At 41.8% G+C, this 19,196-nt stretch overlaps 1 protein-coding gene across 2 annotated transcripts in view; it reads right to left on the bottom strand.

Moving 5' to 3' along the window:
* Nucleotides 1–5,394, bottom strand: part of CHN2 (chimerin 2) — a 167,415-nt gene extending 162,021 nt beyond the window's left edge. The window contains exon 1 of one of the 2 annotated variants that reach the window (XM_030476815.1): nucleotides 4,694–5,394. In XM_030476815.1, the coding sequence (XP_030332675.1) occupies nucleotides 4,694–4,742 (49 nt within the window). In that variant the 5' untranslated portion in view covers nucleotides 4,743–5,394. Of the gene's footprint in view, nucleotides 1–409; nucleotides 453–4,693 lie in introns of those variants that run through there. The other variant, XM_030476824.1, reaches the window with a different exon arrangement.
* Nucleotides 5,395–19,196: the final 13,802 nt, after the last annotated feature.

The following is a 19,196-nucleotide window of genomic DNA, read 5'->3' as shown; positions in this document are numbered from 1 at the left end:
ACCACTAGTGACCAGTTGCCAACTAGATGTGCTACCATTTACCACCACTCTTCGGGCTCAGCCATCCAGCCAGTTTCCAACCCAGCAAAGAATACACCTATCCAGGCCATGAGCAGCCAGTTTCTCCAGAAGAATGCTGTGGGAGACAGTGTCAAATGCTTTACTTAAGTCTAAATACACAATGTCCACAGCCTTTCCCTCATCAACCAGATAGGTCACGTTATCATAGGAGATCAGGTTGGTCAAGCAGGACCTGCCCTTCATGAACCCACGCTGACTGGGCCTGATCCCTCTGTCTTCCCATGGAAAACATGCTTTATGATCTCACTTAGGATCACCTGCTCCACGAAAAGCTCCTTAAAGAAGCAGAGCAGGCACAGCCAAAAAGGTCTTTTCACTCTGTACTTACATTCCAGAAAGCAGAGCCTCAAGTTCATCAGTCATGTACAATCAGTGTTTGGCTACTGGGTGGAGGAAACTGGAGGCAGCTGGTGACGAAGCAGAGGAGGTGAATTGTTTGCCAGGAAAAAACTGAGAAGTTTCAACAACAACAGCAAAAAGTTTTAAAAAAGAAAGATCAGAAAGAGTGAGAATAAGGGTCAATACTAAGATGGGGAGCAGCAAGAGAATGTGTCTATTTTAAGGAGAAAGCAGCATGCAGAAAAGCATAGACACATGTACAGTCCTCTTTAGAGGGTAGGAGAGAAAGAAAAGTTGCTGCTTGTGGCTCAATCAGCACTTCATCTAGGGAGAAGAACAAAATTTAGGTGCTTGCAAGGAATACAACTAACAGATCACCTGGGCATGTGCTATAGAAGAGATTACAGGAAAGTAAAGTTGAATTCCCAATGGAAGTAATTATAATTTCAGCACTTCATATGCTGTGCAGATTTACCCAAGGTCTAAAGAAGCACACTTAATTTAACTGCTTATCATTACCACTTTCTTCCCTCAGCACAGCACACCACTTTCTCCCCCAGCCACCTTCAAACACGACCGTTGGTAGTCAGAGCAGCTTAAGTTCTATCACCAAAAGCAGAGAGCTATATATGAAGAAATACAACGCAAATGCCCATGGCTCTCCTGTAGATTTTGTTATCAGTGAATGCTAGCTTACTGAAAAAAATCCTTCATAGGGTCCTGTTAGATGAAGCCCTTTACAAGCACCTAATATTATTGAACCTATAATTAGCGTCTCCCAGTGGCTGTTGAAATGAGCAAACAGACCACAGACACAAGCTCTGAAGGAGAGACAGGTTCTCTAGCTGTGAAAGTAAAGGAGCAGCAGACACCTAAGTACATATACTTGCTTTACCTCTAGTTGATAGCTAAAGTCATAGTTCTGCATGCACGTTAGCTGTGCAACAGCTACAGCTAACCACAGTGCCTTGTCACTGTGCAGGTAGAGCTTATAAACAACTGCTCCAGGACAGAGCCAAATTCTGGTCTTTAATGTATAGACACAAGTTCAAACGAAGACTATATATCCCACTTCCACATTTACAGAAACATAAGTGGGCAACCAGAACATCTACACCATAAAATTCCTGGGCAGCTTCCTTACATTAAATGTATTTGAACTGGTTTGTTTTTTTTTCCTCATTGACATGAATTGGCAGGAATTGAAACAGAAACATTACGTTGCAAATGGTTGTTTGCACTAACACATTCTCAGGCTTCAGCAGTCAGCGTTTGTGAGCTGACTTACCCTGCTCCTGGGTCTAACGTGACCACATTGTTCCTACAATGCATCTGTGCTCAGCTGTAAAGAAGAGTAGAGATGGACACTGTCTAAAGTAGGAGAACTATCAGTATTTTAAGAAAGATGGGTAAGAGATAAAGAAATCATCCCTTTAAAAAAGTGAATGAAAATTCCCATATGCCACTCAAACTCTAATTGCCACTACTATCATTCAGCCAATAAACCTTTTTACTCCTTATAAGAGAGATTCTAGTTAATCCTTGCCTTTCCATACAGGCAGTAGAGGCTAACCAAACCAAAATGATGTGGACAGAAGGTACCTGGAGATGCTCTGCACTACACTCTGTTCAGATGGGCCAGAATCTGCCCATTAACCAGTCCAACTTGTGCTAATGCACAAGAAGTGAAGTCAGATCTGTCCTATGCATGGATGAATGCTAAACTGCTCTTAAAGACGGGAGAAAGATCTGGCAACACGTTACACAGCTTGATCAAGGCCAAGCTTCAAGTCAATGGTAGAGCTGAGTCTTACGGCATGGTATTCTGCTATCAACCACAAACTTCACTTCCTTTGCCATTAGTAAAATGTATTGTGGTACTATAACCTTCCCTCTTCTGTGGAATTGAAATAATTAGACTATTTAGAAGTCGTTATATTGGTAAGTTAAACATACATATAAATTCTACCAAATTAAATTTAAAAGCAAGACCATTTGGTTAGATTATGTAAAAAATATGCTGCAAGACTTGCTGAGTTCTGAGAACTGAAACCACAGGCAGACAAAATACATCTGCACAGTCAGATATGGTGTGTCTGCTAACATTGGAAACTTTATCGTGCTGCAGCAAATTTAACTTTTTCTTAGGATGTGCATAGGAGAAATAGACTGAATGCACTGGAACAAAACCAAAACCCACTCCAAGGTTGTAAGTGACAAGGGCACCCAGTTATTTTATGAAGCACTTGACAATATTTATTAGCTGTACTACTGCGGCATCTAAGAGCCCCACGCACGGGCCAAGGCTCAGCTGTGCTCATCCTTGCAAAACTACAAAACAAAAGATAAACCATGAACTGCTGCAGGCTGTAGTTAAGGGCTTCACACAAAGCAGGGTTCTGTCAAGTGCCCAAACCCCTGACTTTAATGTCTCTACATCTAAACCCCAGAGCTCAGTTCCTCAGCTAGATGTTAAGTTTGGTGCTAGATTCAGCTCCTGCTGAGCAGGAGGCCACCTGGAGTTAGCCAATATCCACTGCTCATACCAAGGATGTGCCTGAGCTCCCACTCTTCTCCGCAGTTCGGGCATTTGAACCAAGACTGCAAGGGAGACATATCTGTCAGTTCCGGAGGCAGATCCTGGAACCTAAATTCAGTAAAGCCAGAGACGATTCAGAGGTGTGCACTCAGCATCCCTTCTCCAGAGGCTGGAACAGTATGCAAGAAAGATCTTGAGATCCATGGAGCAAGGAAGCTATGCATGGAGCAACATGCTTCTGCAGTTTAATGGGCAGAGCACCAAGGAAGAGAGACTGAGGATCCTGTCTAGGCTTTCAGGGTTGTTTCTGGTTTTATCACATAATTTAGATGTAAAAATATACAAATGATCCATAAAATGAAAATCCCATTGCCTTAATGAGTACCTTAACTAAGAAAATATTGAGCTGGGTTGATTCTTCCTTGTTTTCATTCTGGTCCTGTGACTCTCACATTGTGAACGTGAACACAAGGCAGCATTTCTCATGCCTACCCCTTTCAAGTTGATTTCTAGTTAAGGCAATCAGAGCTTGCAATGTTTGTGTTTTTTATTAAAAGAGTTGGAATAAATATTTATTTTTAGGACCCAGCTATTTGTTTGGATCTGGCTGCAAGTGCCGCATGCTGGAACAGAGACACAGAATAGAGTAAGTTATGTAAGTCACATACAACATCTTTAAATAAAACCCAAAACAACATAGTTGCTCACTGCCTTTTAAATGTATTTCTACTTTTCTACAGTTGTACTGATAGTCAAAGGAGCTTGCCTGCTTTTCACAGCACATATTGCTATGTTTAAGAAGCACTCTTACAAATTCTCAATCTGGCACCTCAAATAAAACACTGAGTCACAAATCCCTTGAACCCCAAAGTTGTTCATCCTTCTATTTACTCCGTCAGCCCACTAAAACGCGAGGATATTACTCCTCTCTACCAATTTCCATCATTTAAATATTAAAATAACTGCTCGTGAGCTAAGAAGCAGGCGGTGGTACCGTTCTATCACTGCTTTCAATTTCAAGCTGCATTGCCTAGAAATGCACCGTAACTTTTCTGTCTTCCTGCAAGTCTGCAGCGGAGCCGGAGGGGCAACAAGCCGCCCCACACTACCTCCCACCCCAGCACTCCAAAACCCAGAGGTAGCACAAGCTCCTCAACCCGCGCACGGCCCCCGGGGCCGAAACCCTGGGGCGGTTATTCACCTGGAGCATTTATGTATCCGCACCGGAAATTTCATCGTTCCCAGTATTGTAGAAGTACTCAGAACACCCCGTGTGCCACGATGCCCACCGAGGGGCAAGTCGGGCAGTCCCTGACCGGCGGCGCAACTCAGTGGCCCACGCACGACCCCCGCGCCGACAGGCGATGCTGGGCGGCTGTGCCCCGCAGGGACCGCGGCAGAGGACGCCCGTCAGCAGGCGAGGTGGTGTCTGAATACCCTCGCCACCCAATCCCCCCGAAGCGGGTGCTCCGGTAACGTGCCGGCCGCGGATCCGCGGGCGCGCCCCTTCCCGAGCCGGGAGGGATGCTGCTTCCCCCGCGAGGGGGTCCCCTCGCTCCCGCCCCACACAAAGGCATGGCGGGGAGGCGAGCCGGGCCCCATATCGCCTCCCCCGTCCCGGCTGCCCTCGGCCCCAGAGAGGGGCGGGCGGGACGGCGAGGAGCTCTGCAGACAGGTAGCTCCCCGCTAAAATGGAGGGAGGGGAAAAACGCGGCGCCCTCCGGAGAAACTTACCGGAGGAAACTGACGAGCCGGACAGACTGGAGTTACTGGATGCGGCCATGGTCCCTCCTGCTCCTCGCCCCTTAGCTGCGAGCCCCGCGTCGGCCGCCGCTGCTGTCCGGCCGCCGCTGCCGCCAGCCCATCTCAAAGTGCCGGAGCTGCGCCGCGCCGAGCCGCCGCCGCAGCCCGCGCTGGGCTCCCCGCACCGCCGGGGAGCGGGTGGCGGCGGCGCCCCGCCGAGGCGCTACCGGCCGCTCTCCGGGGCTGGGCGAAGCCGCTCGGCAGGTCAGGGAAAAGGCCCCGCGGCGCTTCCAGTGCCTCTGTGCGCCTGGGGAGCGGGGCTCACCTTGTGACGGGGCCGGGAGAGCCGCCCTGCCAGCGCCTTCCCTCGCCTCCTCCCTTCCCTTCCCGTCCCTTCCCCGCCTCCTCGCGGGCAGCGCTGACAGCCCGCCGGGGACACCCGCCGCCGCCCGCCGCAGCTCCCTTCACGCACACAAAGGAAGCGGCGGCGCTGCCGGCCGGGCTGCCGGCCCCGGCTCAGCGGGCAGGGTGGGTCCCGCCGCGGGCGAGCCCCGGCAGCCCCGCCGAGCCGCGGCCAAGCCCCTTTTCCGCCCGCCGCCGCCTGGCACGGGGCTGGCGGCGAGCGCGGCTCTACCACGTACCGGCGCCCGTCCCGGCGGGGCGGCAGCGCCTGTTGAGCGCCCCGGACCGGCGCCCCCCTTGGCGGTGCCGCAGTGTGCGCTCCGCTGCGCTCCCACTCCCCGGCCCCGCCGGCAATACCTCCCTCACCGCGACCCCGGAGGTTCCCGGTACCGCGCAGCTACAGCTGGAGCGGGGCCGCACACCTGGGGCAGTGCTTCGCCCCCCGCTGCCCTTTGTCTGCCTCCTTCCTTTGCGGGTTGCCCTCCGTTCCCGCGGGTCTCCTCCTCCACCTGGCATGTTCCCACCTTCACTTTTCTTCCCTTTTATTTTTTTCTCCTCCCTCCCTCCTGTTTTCTTAAAAAACCACCAACCCCGCGCCCTCCCGCAGGTGCGCTGCGGGGCCCCGGCCCGGCCACACGTGGGTTCAACCGCTCTACCCCCTTCCGAAGCGTTCCGGCGCCTGACGGCTCTGGGGGGATTCGTGAGGATTTGTGACAGCCTGGGGCACTACCCCGTGTAGTAATGAGCAAGTGGGAAAAAGAAAGAGCCGAGAAAGCATCACTTGGAGGCTTCCTCCTGTTGACTGCCCTCCGTGCTTCCTTCGCAGTGTTTTATCGCTAGCCAAAGCCTCCATCGCGTTTTATACAATGAGGCTGCAGGAAGGTGGTCAGCTGCCATACGGTTGTCAAAAGCCGAGTGGCAAAGTCTTGCTGATACAGGATCTGTAAGAAGCTTACAACCCATTTGCCTTGATGACGATTTATGAAAGCCTTCCACGTTTCATAACAGTCTGTAACACAAAGTTACTTCGGGATGAGCGAGGAAGCCCATTAAAGTTTCCTTGGCAAACGAAGCCTTACCCACCCAGCTCCAGCTCCGCAGCATCTCGAAGGAGCATGCAACCCGGCTGGCCTCCCTGTAACCCGCACCCAGCCGCTTCTCTAGCTCCCAGAGCCAAAACACAGCCCAGACTTCCCAGACCTTGCAGTCGCGTCCCATTTTTATCTCGGGAAAACAGGTACCGGGACCCCCTCTAGCGGCGGAGACACCAGCGGCAGCGATCACTGCAGCGCGTCCCGCACCCCCGTGGGATTGATTTCCGCCTAGAGCTTTCTAGACGCGGGTTTCCCAGGCTTTGTTTTGTAATGACGGCTTGCTCCGCCTGAGTAGGAACGAGCTTTAAGCCAAGCTTTAGCACTAACTTTTATTAATCTCTAAATTGCCACGTGACGGATGTAAAAACGGACAGGCGTGTCACCGCTTTTGGGCCTTTGGCCACATGCTTCGTGTCACACATTTTAAAGATTGAATGCTGAGGACAAGATGAGAAAGGCAGAAAGTTTTTTTATCTTCTGTATTAGCTCATAAAACCAGGCTGATACACAGGATGCAGGAATATACTGTAGTATCATGGTAAATGTCACCATTGCACTAGTAAATTGTCCACTTGCAGAGTACGTGATGTTTTGAAGTGGTATTCACTCACCTCCTACATGTTGTTTTTTTTCTGCTCCTCCTGCTATATCTTATCTAGCTATATTTTTCTTTGCCTCCTTTTGGTCTGTTATGTCTTCATTTATCCATCCACAGTCTAGCGCTGTCTTGCCCTCATGTCTTTCCAGCAACTGCTGGAAACCTGTCTCATATGATCAGTGAAATAAAGTGGTGTTAACAACCCTGGCAGAATCTACAGGGAAAGGGGTAAATAACCTAGAAGAGAGAAACCCCTTCATTCTGCTGAGACTTTGCAGGCAGAAAAGAATTGTAATAATTAATTTTAAATTATCTTCCCAGCAAGACAATTTAATCAAGAGAGGAATTTCTTCAAAGAATGACTATTCCAGGTATTCTGATTACTGCAAATGGGGTATTTTTTGTCTAAAGTCAGTGAGTCTGGACGTGTCTGATTATGAACATGTGTACCTTTGAAGGACAAGCAACTGTTGATAATCTTTATGATAACCCCAGGTATGAGGTTGTGTAATCTCAATTTCCACAACATTGAAAGGTAAATAAATAAAGTTAAGTGAACTATACTGCAGATTAAAAGAAACTCTCATATTTCAAGACAGGATGGCCTTTTTTTTAGTAGGAGCAATGAACATAAAACCGTGAAATTAGGTGGGAAATTACTAGATCAAAAGGGAAGCAAATTTAAAGGAAATAAAAGTAGCCTTGTTATGTGTAAAAAGTGCAAATTAAAGACAATGCAATCAAATCTCAGTTCTATATTATAGAAACTGTGAACAGATTCTGTCCTAGTCTAATATGTGCAGGGCCCAGATTCATCCATTACTAATAGCAAAAATAGGCAGATAGAAGAATAAACTTTAAATTGTAAACTAAGTACTCTCTTTGATGTAGACTATTCCTGGGCTTTCCACAAGTGTATGCTTCATATAAGCCTGATAAAAATCTTTCACTTTACACTCCCTATGGAACTAAATGTAGCGCCAGCTTGCACGATATCTGCACTTTTATGAGAAGTCCAGCTTCCCAAAGTTTTGAAGAACTCAGAAAAATCTTGTTTCCCTATGTATGACCCTAGAAACCCCCCATGGATGAGCACTGCCATTGACATTAGCAGTGAGTTGCAAACTGATATGTACTGGTTTGTGTCCTTATTTCAAAATCAAGGCTCTGCAGAGCAGACAGGCCACCTGCCTACTGGACAGTCATCAGTATCATAGCTAACTTGCAATGACTTTGTGAAGGCAAGGCAAATCCTAGCCAATAAATGGGTTTTTATGTTCCCATGTGATAAAATCAAGTAGAAAGTCACCCTTCTCCCAGACAGCAGGATGAAAACCTAGAAATAACAAATAAAGGAAAGCGGGCAGGACTGTACTGCTTTCCTTCAAGAAGCCAGATTTTTCCTTTTTGACCAAATCGCTTATTGCATATCTAAGCATCCACACATATTTAACATCCTGGTTTCCTCTCATTCAACTTTAGACGTAGTAGGCGCTTTCACTATGGAGGCAGAGACCTCTGCTTAGAACTTCTTTCAGTTTACTGACTTGACAGAATACTTCCTGCTGCAGAAAAAATGATCTGAAGTACAAGTATAGATGAAAAAAAAAGAGGTAGGTAACTACATAGGGCCTGTAGCAACATAAATCTCTGCATCAACCTGGCTTACTCAGTCTGAAAGAAATTCATCTAAGGCAGATAATCATTTATATTACTATCTTCCACCTGCTGAAGTCTCCATTATACTGAACCCGTTTCATAAGAGCCCTCCTGAAAGTGTCTGGCCTGAAAACAGTGCACCTTGAGTCTTCCCAACCATAAGCCCTCCCCATCCAATACTACAGCCAAGCTTCATGCTGACTCCTAGCAGCCAAGCCTCCGTAGATGGCTGCAGTACAATCCTTCACACCCTTCTAGTCACAGTATCTCAGATTGTTTATGGAACCTGGCATAATCCACTACATCAGACTGCTGGGTCATTACAGCAGAGTAGCAGTGGCTCACTGTGCACCGTAAACTTCTGCCTCACAGGAAGGACAGGAGTTTGAGACCTAGTTAATGAATTTATTTCAGGGTGAAACTGACAGGTATTATTTCAGTGTGAGTGTAGATAACTTGGCAAAAAAATTGGGGGTTTACTTAATTATGCGAATTAGAGGAAAGTAAAGATGCTTGACCCACTTCTTTGATTATGTAATAGGTATAGAAATATAAATGTTCAGCACAAGACAGCAAGACATATGACACAGAGATTTAGTGTTGTCAAAGACCTAAAATGCTAATCCTTCCTTTGATGTTTATATTGCTTAGCTGGAAAGGGAGCAAATGCATTACTCATTTTTTGATGTTATGAAAGGGAAAGGCCTTTATATGCTGTATATAATCCATATTTATATACTCTCCACAGTACCTGGAAATTTTGCTCAATAAAAGCACAAGCCATAATAAGAACAATAACCCAAAATATCAATAAATAGCAGATGCACACTGTATTTGGGTATGAATAAATTATGTGAGTCATAATGGTTGCAACAGCAGGTGGTGGTGTAGTTCAAGACTCTCTGTGATTTCTCACTTTTTTCCTCATACTGCAAGAGCAAGGTTTGAGACACTTAACACCTTTTTTAGGTGCAATTTTTAGGTCTGCAGCTTTAGTTTGTGAACAAACTAGAGGCATCTGCTGAACTTTATAGCTCTGCAAAAAGCATAGAGCAAATAGGCTGGTTGTCACTTGTGAGTGCTAAACCCACTGCTATGACTAATTTATGAACGTTCATCCAATTTGTCCTTTCATCTTTCTTCCTGTCTCATACATCCTATTTTAATTAAATCTCATATTGAGAGTTCACTGGGGCTGAGAATTTCCTTGTTATGTTGTTTTCAAAGTTTTCTAGATAGTGGAGCTCTAATCTGGAATTGGAAGCTGATAAAGATTTTGAAATTACTAGAGTCAACAATGCAACTGCCATTAGACCTGATTAAAAAAATAATTATACAGAAAGAGTTCTGGCAAAAATGACCCTTAGTGAGTTTTTCCTTTCTTAATAATAAGGAGCAACTTTTAAATACTTTGCCTTAGAAAACAGGATTTAAAAGTCCAACCTACTTGCAGTATAGTTCTCCTTTACATCACGATCAGGCTCTTACTTTAGAACATAACAGTATTTTGTTAAATTTTTTCCAGGGATAGAACTCGAGAATACTAAATATTTAAGCAGATGTCTAATTTTTTACCAAACCGGTAACACTCATGATTTTGGACAGGGAATCCTTTTGTTTGTGTGGACAAGAAGTATAAGACAAGTCCAACATATCTAGGAAAAGAATAATTTTCTCCATGTTTCTCTACTGCCTTTCTCTCAACAGAATGGATCACATTTTAGTGTGAAGGTCATGTTTGTATAAAAGCTAGTCTCTACCTCTCTTCTGTAATTATTGGATACAATAGCACTACCACACAATTTGATGTAAAGTGAAGAGATGGGAACACAAGAATAGAAACAATTTTGAGAAACTTAACAGCAATCAGTCTCCTTTTCTGAGTATTCTGACTTTCATGTTACTATATATTAACAAATTCAATGTGAAATATGGGCATACAGGTACGAAACTGGGATTTTCATGTAGAATTGTTCCAAGCAGATCAGACTTAAAACAAAGCTCCATGACATACAATGCATAGCTTTTATTAACCTTTGGCCTTTTATCTAGACTGACATTTAAATAAATTCTTTTCCTCATAGTTCAGCATGTCCTCTTTCTTGAACCTCTGGTAAAGTCATCATGTAGAATTCACAGCTTCCCAATTACCATGACAATGTAGCAATATCAGAGCCTCAGCTTTACTCTTTCATTAAGACGGAAGAAAGTGTGGGGCTCAGAGCAGAGCTACTTTAACTGTTCTGTCATTTTTTTTCCTTGCATGTGAAACCTAAGAAGATTTAATTAATGAATTTATTTGCTATTCCAGCATTCTCACTGCCTTTTTGGTACTGACAATATTTTGGCTAATAGTCTTGTTTGACAACTGATACTCAAAATTCACAAATAGTGGTGGAGCTGCAAGAATTTTTGTCTAAAAGTCACATGTTCTGAGCCTTTAGAAACAAAATCAGCAGTTGTCCGGAATAAATTTTATTTCAACTACAGAGCTGATAATTGTGTTCATCAAGCTCTTGCAAAAACAAAGCTTTGCTCATATATTTGTCAAAAGTAAATTAGTCAAACTATCTATTTGGAAGTTATTTACTTCAGATGTTCATGAATTATTTATCTCAATATTTCCCCTGTTTAACTGTGATACCAGATTCTCTTAATTAGCTACAAATATTTTAAATTATAGAGGGGCAGCTCTAGAGGAGAGTTCCCATCCTAATGCGTTTTTTATTTCTAAACAAAATGGTTTTCTGACCCTTTATAAAATTCTGTCTGAATGTAATTTTGTGTACTTTGCGGTCTACTAATATAGACTGGGGTAGCCTCAAGCTTGGCTTTTTTGTTCTTAAATATGTTCAGATATGGCTGCTCTGTATTACATATGTGAACAGAAATCTTAGAGGCTATAATGGTTTTGCAGTTGGGTTCTTTTTTCTTCATTTATAAACTCAGGGGTCAAATGTAGAGATTTTGGATGTTTCATTGGTCCAACATACCATTCAGCTATGTAATGCAATTTCCTAAACGCCTACTGATATTAAGCATCCTAGATTCCAGATGAAGGCATTTCTCTTCTCTTCTCTACGGTTTTACCGAAGAGATAAAATCAATATATGGCTCCACATTTCTTCCTTAATGCTTGGACTGAAACCTTGCCTCTGCTGAAGGCAGTAATAGTTTTTCTCACTGACTTCAAAGAGGCCGGTATTTCACCCTTCATTTCCCTGCTGGATACTGCTTTTCCCTTTAAGCTACCATGTATCATAAAAAGTGATATGCTTTGGAAACTATAATGCACCACATTAAAAATTGTAATGCTGCAAGGCAATGTCAATATATATTTTTATGTAGTAGTGGGAGGAGGAAATAAACCAGGAGAGACAAGTATTCCTACTCACAAAGCTCGGATATTTTGTTATAAATGAAAATACATCCTTTCAACCAATAAAAGCCCCATATACCTGCTTAATACCATTCCACCAAGGGCAGCCGTCAGGTAAGCACAGGTAAACCAACAAGCCTATTCTTGACATTTCTCAGTCTGAAAGAAGGTTAGAAATGGGATTTTGAGCTCTAATGGGTTTGTGAGAAAGGGATCAACAGCAAAGTAGTTCTGCAGATCTTAGATATTGAAGCATGATCCTAAAAGGAATCCTAGATTTTAGTAAGTTTAGCTTTAAGATATGGCATCACGTATTACTTTGCTTTAGTTCAGTTTTTCCAAGCATGTATATTGTGTCTGAGATAATTTGCTGTAGTTTTAAGCATGAAGTCCAAAATATATAAGGGATGATACGATGAAGTTCTACTAAAAAGTTAAAAATAAAACTGCCTGTATCCTGCAACCAATTCTTGTTCAAATTCCCAGGAAAAAGGAGGTAACCTTTGTCTTCCATTCAGAACTGGATAAAGTTGTCTTGTAAAAGAGTACAGATTGATAGAGATGCCAAGCAATAGGGACAGAAACTCTTACAATTTGGGCTGTTGTCCCCTTTTCATTCTTAAATCAGGTCGATTTTAAGTATATGGCAGCCCTGACTTTGAAGGGAAGGTCAGGTCTAAGTCCAATGCAGTTAAAACAAACCTTCATCAAATTCACTATCATCAAATCCTTCTCCTCCGAAATTCCCAGCAATACTTTAATGAAATCTGTGTTTCTAAACCTGTTATTTGTGATTTTTGGTTTGATTTGTGGTTTGGTCTGCAAAGCTAAAAGCAACTGAGGAAACATTTTAATGGAAAGGTGATGAAGAGTATGTCTACACAATAAATAACTTGCTGTAAATATATATATATAGTCTTTACCATAAGTAGAACTTTGCTAAGTAACTGTCTAAGATTGGCAATGGAAAAAGCTGACAAAGTAAACCAAAGCAAAGTCTCCAGTTCAAAATCAGCATCAGAGGTAAACAACCGTACCAGGAAAGGAACAAATGTTTCCCAATAGTCAAGCCAGTATCCTATCTGCAGTACATGTCATAGCTTTTCTCTGGTTTGTTTCCACTTGGGTTGGTTTGTTGGTTTGTTGGGGTTTTTAAGGAAAAAAGAATGCTTGATTGAGCTAATTCTTTGGCTTACTCCATTTGGTGCATAAGTAACTGAATATTGAATACTCATTTTGCATGTTATATAAAATCAGTTGAAGTGGACAGGAAAACATCCAGGGTACAAATGAGCTTTCATCAGTGGCTGAAGATTTTATTGTATATGACACAAAAGGAAAGTAAACAGAGGTGCCCATGCCCAAGCTGCCTTTAATTCCACAGATACAAAAAGAAAACAAAACCCTGGAAGTCCTTTGTTCATTATTATGCTTACATTTTGAAACATGCAAAAACATTGAGTGAAAGCAAATTCTAGGGAATTTTGTCGGAGGCAAGTGCCTCAAATGATACAATTCTGTTGAATTAAAGATAAAATCAGATGAAAGGGATGTAAAAGAGCAGTAAATAAGTATCAGCAAATAACATTAACACATCATGAGCTTAGCTGGACAGAATGAGGTCTGTAAACATGTTGAAGGTGATTTAATTCAAGATTCCAAGTTCTTAGCTACAGAGAACATACAGTGCAGGATTTCAAGGTCTGGGCAGTTCCCCAGGGAATGCTGTGAAAAGAAAGTTGGATGTCATTCATTTAAACTCCTGCTGTGAACACCAATAGAGGGATGACCTTTACAGGCTCTGCAGAGGTCCCATTTACAATGGTGAGTTTGCCCAAGAGCATTAGGAACACTGTGCTCTCAAAAAGTTCAGAAAACGAAGTGAAAGCTACCACAGCAACAACAAAGAGCTTGTATATCTTCAGAAGGAAGTGCCCTGGAAGAATGAAGAATTAGGTGGAATGATTTGCTAATGACCAACCTCTTTTATCAAAGTTCATCTTGAGAGGAAAATGGAAGTGGCTGGTACAAATGTTGAGGATGAAGTCGAAGCACATCCTCTACTGGAGTGCCACTAGGCAGCTGAGGAGACTTGCCAATGACTAACCAAGATGAAACCTCTGCACTCACCAAAGTTAGTAGAATTAAGGCAAAGTGTGGCACAGGGCACATAAGGTTATTCACCATCCTTTATTGGTCCTGTCAGCATATTAAACACTCAAATAAAAAAATGTGAGTTAAGCAAAATTTGTCTTCCTTTATCCCTAGTTGGGAAGTGCAGGCAGTGGGAAGAGCAGCAGAATTTCAGACAGCCCTGTGCCAAAGATCAGCCTGGTTGGAAGGAGGCAACGACTGAGAAGGATGTGCTTGTGTGAGTCTGTGAGACACCACCCGTGTACACATCTGTGAGTGTGTGTGTACCACTGCTTACATACATACAGCCTTGAGAAAGCCAGGAACATTTCATGACTGGCTGGATATGAAGCTCTTTTTCTCTCTCTACTGGTATAAAAAAAGAAATAATTTCTGTGGTCATTAGAAAGCTGCAGATAATTTTCTTAAAACATTTTGCCACGTCTGGGGGTCCATTTTCCTCTCCATAGGCTGCTTAACTCTTATTAATATCAATGGGGGTTAAGCACACATGTGGAGAATAAATTAGATTCTTCATTGTTTCCTTCTGATAAAATTAAATGTTCTTTCCACATGTTAAAATTAGCTCACATACTGTTGTTCTCATGGTATTGGAAATAGAGAACATTAGTCATTAAATGAATTGTAAACTATTTTGCCTCTTAATAAAAGACCTATACTATTACTTTTAGAATCAGAAACCAGTTGTCAAAATCTTCAGTCAGAACTTGATTGGAGCATCAATTTTAGTATGGTTTTGTGACTATTGATTTCATCCTTAGGCTGGATGGAAAACCTTTTCTCGCAGCATCATGCATTATACAGACTAGATTTGTGAGTAGCAATTGCTTCATACTAATAAATGGCTAAACTCTTATCCAGATAAATTTTTATCAGACAATTCTTATTTATTTCCTTCATTTCTTAATTTACAAGCATTGGAAGACAAATGTTTCTGTCATGGTCTGTATCAGGACTGTCTTAACTCATTTTCCTCTGATGCCTGTAAGTGAAAAATACTAAATGAATTTTCGCTGACACCAATTTGAGTTGCAATTTAATACTGTCATTGTACAGGGAGTCATTATTGTGCATGATTTGGTATATGTAAGATGCTGGGATGGATTTTATACTCTTTGAAGTGCTTTTTTTCTTAGGGCAAATGCTTATATTTATAGCAGACCTATTAATATTTATCCTTGACATTGCATCCAAGAAATAGCTACAGAGATTATTTTGCAGACCTTTTGACATTTTTAGAATATGGAATGCTGATCATTAACATTCAACTCAGTCGTAAACGCAATTCCCTCAGGGATGATGACATCAAACAAATTGGACCATCTTCTTAGAAACTGCATCCTGTATGGATCACTCAGTAGCAGAGAACGATTAAGCGTTGTAACTTCCTAGGACAGAACTGGACATGCAGCTGCATTTGCAAATGGAAGAGGAATAGTGTGTCTGTAACATCTGCCTAACTGCGCCAGAAGTGGTGCGAGATGGGTGAATGTCTACAACTGGGGCACTCTGTAATATCAGAAACCTCTTGTTGTAGATACACTCTTGGGAAATAATTTGACAGAACTCCATTGAATAAAACCTGTGTGAACTCAACTTTAAGCTGCAGTTAAGAAAAGTGAAGAAGACAAAAGAACTTGTACGTATGCGATAGACAGAGTCAAGAAATGGGAGTCGGTGATGTTGCTTGACACAGGAATCAAGCCAGTATTATCAGAGGAAAAAGGATAATCAGATTATCAGAGAAGAAATTGTATAATAAGAAATAGGTTTATCAAAATCCAGAATCAGCATATTTTTCTTCAGTATAATTTCTTTTAGTGTTTACTAACACGAACAGTAGTTTTTCACTTCAATTTATAAACAATTTAGACTTTGATTTTTTTTCTCAGAACTATAGTTAGCAGTCCTAAGCTGTGGGAATCTGATTTTTGTTCTAAACTCAATATGCCTCAGAATGTCTTTACAACCTTGAAACAAGATACAATCTTTTTGATGTCTAGTTGTACTTACATTTCAGATTTTCTTTCAGTTTTTCTTTCTAATTGCAATAATATATCTCAAAATATGTTGGAAAGTCAAAACTGTAGTGTGTGGCTAAACAAACTATAGTTTGTGATATTTATTTTTGCTCCTCGATTTGACTTCTGAATGTCTTTCAGGCTTAACTGGGGTTTGACATACGTTCTAGGTCATTGGATGCTCTTGTTCAAGAGATTATGACTGAGAAGACTTGCTATGAACCATTCAAATCACCTTGTAGTGAGTGGGATCCACAATATAAGAACACTTACATTTAGACACCTAGATGTTTTAATGACTTAGTTCCCATTATTGTCAATCCAGATTTTGTCAACATCACCAATGGATCTTAAAAAGCCACTCTGCTGCCCAGGTAATTGGTATCTATTTTAGAGAGAGGAGCTGATTCTGCTCTGCTGCAACCGAATCCATCAGCAGCTGAGTCCTACCCAGAGTTTAAAAAAATACTGGACATTCTTCTAAACCTTCCACCTTGTTAAACTCCAGCTATTTAGCCCAGAGAGTAAGATCTGGTTTACTGACTTTTGTCCACTTGGTTTACAGGGATTAAAGTGAGGGATTTGATTTACTGGGCAAATCTATTCTCTGTACTGCATTTTGCTTCAGGCAATTGCCCTGTGGTGGTCTTGGAATCACAGAGGTAAGATATGTTCTGTGCAGTCTTATTTCCTCTGTTTGAGCCTTTTCATGATTGAGAATAATCTTAACCTATTTAAATCTGTTTATTTAGGGATTTGTGCCATGTATAGGGAAACAGGATCCTGCAGTGGCTGAGATGTTTGAGCTTGAGAAAGCGGAACAGTCTTGGTCAGTTCAATGCCGTTCCAATACAGACATTGCAAAGGTTTTTTTTTCTTAGGTGCTTTCCAGGTCTTGTGAAGCTCCCTGGGTCAAAGAGTTCTCACGCCTGAGTTTGTGTGGTGAGAGAAGGCACTTCCTTTTCTCCACTTTATTTCTGGCCTCGCAATCATTGCAGTCCCATCTCCCTGTCGCTTGTTTCATACCATTGTAAGTGAAAGAATGAATTAATGAATCTTACGTTTTCCTTAAAAGAAAATGTTTCAATCATTTTTAGCATTCAAAACTAGAAGCCAACCAAACCTTTCCAACCGAAGTTATTGTGGAATTAACTTTGCAAATAAATCCCAGCATGCAAGTCTATTACAAGCTTAAGGGGAGAGAATTGCCTTTCAGTCTCTCCTGACAAAAAACAGCCTGTGAATGCCTTTACCATAAAGATATATTGCAACAAGTCTGGAAGCCAATATACCAGTTAAGCAGGTGCTGGCATGGAGTCTCTCCATTAATGTCATTTTCTGGAGATACTTTTCAGAAAAAAATCCTGGCACTTTGTAGGAAGTGGGCAGTTTTAAAATAAACAGCGGGTTGATAAGCCCTTTCCTTTCAAAGAGTCTCCACTGTCCAGAATGACTTCTTAATTAAAGAAAGGTGGGTACAAACTCAGGGCAGAGATTGAGAGCTTTGAACAGGAGTCGAAGCCTCTTTGTGTGCTCTAGGAATAAAAAATGGTACTGGCACCTTGTAAGCACTTGATTTAGTCATTGCTTAGCTATTTTCTCTGCAACTCTCACTGTCATATTGGATATGTTTTGCAAGCTGATAACAAATACCAAATGTATAGCTCCAGCTCCTGCAAGCAGTAGTCTATGTACTTTTCTTTCTATGTACTATGTTCTTTCAAATGCAGATTTTTTCAAACAGATTAACACTTAAGAACAAATATAATCACTCATCCTTGAGGGGTGAACTATTTGGTTATTATGACCTTAATTTGAAACTAGTCAGGAGACTTTTGCTGCAGAAATACACAATAATTTCATTTCTTAAGCCTTTCAGGTTTATGCTGAGGACACAAAACTGTGCAGCTGTGTTTATGAATGACTTTCTGCCTACTGTGACTTCTGCATTAAAGAAGAGGAATTGGCCATGTGCATTGATGGTGGCCACTAGCTGAAGTATTTTGGTCATTCCCGAAGGCATGAAGAACTGCTGTCAGATAAAACTAAGAGTAAATGATGCTGAAGCATTACAGTTAAAGATTACTTAACTTCGTTATGGCGAATAAAATTCTAATTTGCAAGTCTTGATTCATTATAGTTGATATGCATGTGAGTAACATGAAATTCCTTTGGTTAAAGCTGTTTGAAGGAGAGGCCTACATGCCAAATATATTATGCAGGAGAGAAGTAGGTTTTTTTTTTTTTTTTTTTGATTTGAGGTTAATCTATACTTGCTTTCTGTCCACCAAGTATGCTTGGATTTATGACTTTGTTCTCCTAAACCTCAATTAATTAAGGACAGTTCAAGTATGTTCAGAGATGATATTGGCCCTCTGATTATTGAGCACACATTGAAACATGAGGTTTCAGCAATCTGAGCAGATTAGTTATTTATCAGCTATACTGTAAACTTCTCCAGTGTACACTGTAAGGAAGAAACAAAAAGAAGTTCTAAATCAAATACTTTGAAGATTAGAGGAGAGTTTTCAAATGAAGTGCCAGAGCAGTGCCTTTAACTTCTTGATGCTTTTAGTACTCATTAAAATGTGTAAAATGCATTTTCAATAAAATAAAATATGGCTTCTTGCTCTGCTTTTGCATATGGTATAATGCACAGTTATGAATTATTTCTGCAGATGGATTTTAATACACATTATCTTGCCTACTTTGTGTTATGACTAAATTATCCTAATTCTGCAGACTCAAACCAGAGCTTCTGTAAGTTGTAGTGCAGCTGTATACTGTCCCTGTCACTGCTGCCTTTTAGTCACATGTCTTAACCACAAGGTACTTCCTTAATTATAGTAGTAATTTTGCAGGGACAAACATGTATGGTGAAATTTCATACTCTACTTATTCCCAAAGGAAATAGATTGGTATCAAGTACAGTATCAAACTCCATGGCTGTGGATTTAACTATACAGAAATTTAGTTTCTGTAAGATGGATTCTTTGTATTATTTAGGACTGTGGATGGAATGAATGGAATAGCATTTATGTCACAGCTGTGACATGCAACATGCCTACCCAATTTTTCACTGTGCCACATCCACTCTCAACAGAACTTTAATTTTAAAAGTTAATAATCTGTCATTCACACTGAAAACCGAGGACTTCTCTGTGAGCTCATTATCCGTAGGTGAAAG

This window comes from Strigops habroptila, chromosome 1 (assembly GCF_004027225.2).
Source record: "Strigops habroptila isolate Jane chromosome 1, bStrHab1.2.pri, whole genome shotgun sequence".
Taxonomy (NCBI): domain Eukaryota; kingdom Metazoa; phylum Chordata; class Aves; order Psittaciformes; family Psittacidae; genus Strigops; species Strigops habroptila.
Note: the sequence above shows the minus strand (reverse complement) of the source record. Positions and strands in the feature narration are given on the sequence as shown.